The 3,942-nt window shown below is 32.5% G+C and overlaps 1 protein-coding gene across 1 annotated transcript in view; it reads right to left on the minus strand.

Annotated features, from left to right (window-relative positions):
* Nucleotides 1-323: 323 nt before the first annotated feature.
* The window catches only part of LOC111629418 (inorganic pyrophosphatase-like), a 17,160-nt gene continuing 13,541 nt past the window's right edge, over nt 324-3,942 (minus strand). The window contains exons 8-11 of the mRNA XM_023373315.1: nt 3,481-3,572; nt 3,328-3,413; nt 585-691; nt 324-505 (exon numbers count right to left, since the gene is read on the minus strand). Coding sequence (XP_023229083.1) covers nt 474-505; nt 585-691; nt 3,328-3,413; nt 3,481-3,572 — 317 coding nt within the window. The 3' untranslated portion in view covers nt 324-473. The remainder of the gene's footprint in view (nt 506-584; nt 692-3,327; nt 3,414-3,480; nt 3,573-3,942) is intronic.

Here is a 3,942-nt window from a genome sequence, read left to right on the forward strand (position 1 = left end):
GAATCTGACCGAAAACGTTAGATAAGTGTGCAAAATAGACTGCATTTTAAAGGTATAGTGGAGTTTTTTTATGCTATATTGACCGTAGAAAAGTTCCACTGTCATTAAACCAATAAACCAGCAAAAGAACTCCTCACTTTGGAAAGCAAACATTTTGATCTATTTTTTAAAAGGACAGCCTGAAGATGTCCTTTTAAAGACGGACAAAAACATTCTTTTCAAAGTGAGTTGTTCTTTTGCCAATTTATTGGTTTAATGACAGTGGATTTCTTATTATAAAAGAATTTTATCTAATTGATATTTTGTGATATCAAAAATAAATCTTTCAAGTCAAAACAAATGCTTTATTTATTAGACTTGTGACACTGATTACATAAACATCACAGATGTCTTCCAGTGAAATTCATGTCATTAATTTAGATTTGTAATGGTTTACACCCAAAGTGGAACTTGTTAGTTGATCTGTTTCCAAGTTATGTTAACTGAACATAGTGCCACTTATCCACTGTCAATAGAAAAAGAGAAACAGTTAACAATTGGAATATTTTTCTGATTAAATATTTTATATTTATTGCTACGTGTACCGATTGGATCGATGCTTTCTGCTTCTCCCTTTGGTGGATTTTTCTCCACTATTTCTATAGCTTCTGTTGCGGTTATTTTGAAAGGGCTGTCGACCACTACCGTAGAGCTGTAACAAAATTGTATAAATTATATTTAAAACTGAGAGGAAAAACTTTAATTCTAACTACGAAATTTTAGGAAGAGCCAGTATTACTGAAAACAGGTACAAAAATTCTCACTTGTGCTACTTAAAGGGTTAAATCTGTTCCAAAACTCATTAAATATCTACTAGAATGAATGTCAATTGCAAAGCATTAAGTAGTGTTCAATCTTAATAGATATTATAGTTGGAATATAAACATCTAAAATTATTTATTCTTTTTAATAGTAAAACAATTTTTTTGAAGATGTGACCAACAATACATTTGTGTGTTATACAGTTTGCAACTTTAAAGCGCATAATAAAGGACCCATCTCCAATCCCACCAAACTTATATCATTTACTTTTCTGGGATATAAACCAGCTTTAGGTTGCAGCACTAGCAGATCACCCAGCTTGCATTGAATATTGTTGTAAACAATCCATTTTTTATTGCCTGTTATTAATTGCTTTAAAAATGGATCATCATTGTGTTTTAAAAGTTAATCACAAACAGAAATACGCTCAATAAGGTTTCATTCACTTAACTTACGGGAAACCCAAACATCTTAACAGGAAGTGTTTCCAAGGCTAGCCAAATGTCTGACAACAATGTTTAAGATATTTTTAAGGTCTTGGCTATCTCTCGTGTTGTTCTATGCCAATCATTTTGGATTAAAGTCACTATGGACTCGTCTTCTATGGTGGAGAGCCATCCTGACAGATGCATCTCTGAGAGAAAAATTGCCAGTCCTTAATTTTGCAAACCATTTCTGGCATGTTCAATCAGTAACTGCATCTTCCCCATATACAGCGCACATCATCTTTTCAGTTTTTGGCTCATTTTTCCCTTTTTGGGAATAATAAGAGCATAAGATGTTGAAAATGCACCTTATTTTCCATTTTAATTATTTTTTTCTTAAAAAGTAACTAACTAAACTTGCGTATTAAATATGCAAATATTCATAATTCCCACCTAAATAAGTTAAAACTCTATAAGCACGACAGAGGCGACACAAATGAATGATTATGTAAATACCCAAAGAAACTTTAGGTTCAACCCTATAGTTTAAGATAGTTCTAAGTTCCCCAAGTGTCATGAAGGTGTTTGTATACACTTTGTTTTTGATTAAATAAAGTAATCCTTTTATATTTGAATTTTTTCTAATTTATTTCATATTGTACATAGTCAGTCAAGATATATTTTCATAGTCAGTCAAGTTTCATATTGTACATAGTCAGTCAGACAGAAGGCCTAATGAATAGAGACAAAGTGATTCAATTTTTCACTTGTTAAAACCCATTTTCTGGAGTGGCTCAGTTAACATGAGTCATCCCGGACAAGTTGAGACAGGTATGCCAACCAAGGCAGACCCGAAGGAACGGTACTGGCCCAGCTACAGATTGGACGGCCAACAAATCTCAAAGTTGGATATAAGGCAACTTCACCATTCAAAACGGGAGAAAAAGCAAGGCCTAAGACTATGTTGTTGATAGCAATCGAGAAGTATATAAATGCAAATAAATGGTTTCTTTCTGGCTGACCTCAAATCTGGAATTCATACGGCATAATCCAAAATTTACAAGACTAATAAATACAAATTTTTCCCTTCTATGTACAGTAAAATAGTTATTTTGGGCTTTTTATACTTAAAAGATTAGTTCGTAATTTTTTTTTTATTGCCCATTTAAAAGTCAAGGCTTGGCACCAACCGACCCTCATTTTTGATTTATGTAGTGCATTGTTAGGTAATTTCCAGGCTTTCGAAAAGTTAATGAAGTCAAAATGGTGTAACATCTATCTCAAGACCAAAAAAAGCCAAGTTGTCAACTCATACCAGGTTTTGTTGAGTATGACAACAAAGGCAAGACATGATAGTTGATGGGCTTAAAATCAGTATTATACTTGTGATTCAAACCTTACCACTTTTCATCTCAATTTATAATATTAAAAACACTGCTGTGAATATTTAGATACTGACTAGAACACCAAGAGGACTTTTCTTTGTGCCTATTACGGATGCAACCAATCTATAATAAAGGTGTCAAATGGTAAAGTAGAGGCCAAATCAGGTAAAAAGTTTTGAAGAATCCAATCTAAGAGTACTTGGATTAAACTGTATATTAGTAATCTGATTCCATTATAGGTTAGCCAGTCATCTTGAGGTGTCTGATACCTTCACCAGAAAGTTTTATCATCTAGTCCTTGCTGGTGTATATATTAATTAACTTATCAAAAAGGAAAAGGAATAGGAAAATGCAAATCATTTTGAAATGAAAAACTGTCAGCAGTGGATCCAAAAAACTATTGGCCAAATCAACCTGATCTAAACTCTAATTTTGAACATTGGTAAATGAAAACTTAATACCAACCACCATTTGATAATTTGAATAGCATTTATATCATGGGGGGGAATGTCAAATTTTAAAATAAATTGAAGATAAAGATGTCTCTATGAAACTCCGTACCAACAAATAGTAAGCTAGCTTTCCATTTCCGAGACTATTTTCCTGTTTCCCAGGTAATAACCAAAATTAAGACAGTTTCGTTACTGTTAAACATGTCATAGGTTTTGAAATTTATAAACTACAGATATTTATAAATAATAAACTTAAAATCTTACCAAACTAAATCGTTTGGCTCTGAGGCATTGCCAATAAGGTTGGTCCACTGCTTGTGGGTTTCTTCGATGACGTTTTCAGCAAATTTCTGTTAATTTAAGATTTTGTTAGATCCATCTGACGAGTGACAAAGAATATAAGAAATGTCCACTCACTCTATTTCTAGCTTCTCCGTTGAAGGCAAACTGGTTAGGTGGATTTCCACCAGGCATCTTGTAGATACGAAACCATTCATATGTAGCCTGTATAAAAAATCACTTTAGATTGATTGGTTTTCTTAGAATTATTTAAAGATCCAAAGTGATTGCCATAATTAAATTGTGCTATTATTAATAATTAAATCTGGAAGCAAAGAATTGCTTGGAGGTTCGGGTAGTGTAACTGTCTGCACATTGCACAGTAGCCAGAGGTTATGGGTTCAAATTCTGCTCTGGGCCAGTTCTTTTCTTCCAGACTGTTCTAAATTACTTAATAAATTATTATAATTATTAATTTAGATAAGAGATGATACCTAATGTCTACCTCTAATACCAAATTACTTAATGTGTAATTATTAATAACAACAAAATAATAGCCTGATTAATTATGGTGATCATTTGGTTTAGTATCAATAGACT

The sequence above is a fragment of the Centruroides sculpturatus genome, unplaced genomic scaffold, assembly GCF_000671375.1.
Source record: "Centruroides sculpturatus isolate CEXI.00-Female unplaced genomic scaffold, Cexi_2.0 scaffold581, whole genome shotgun sequence".
Lineage (NCBI taxonomy): Eukaryota > Metazoa > Arthropoda > Arachnida > Scorpiones > Buthidae > Centruroides > Centruroides sculpturatus.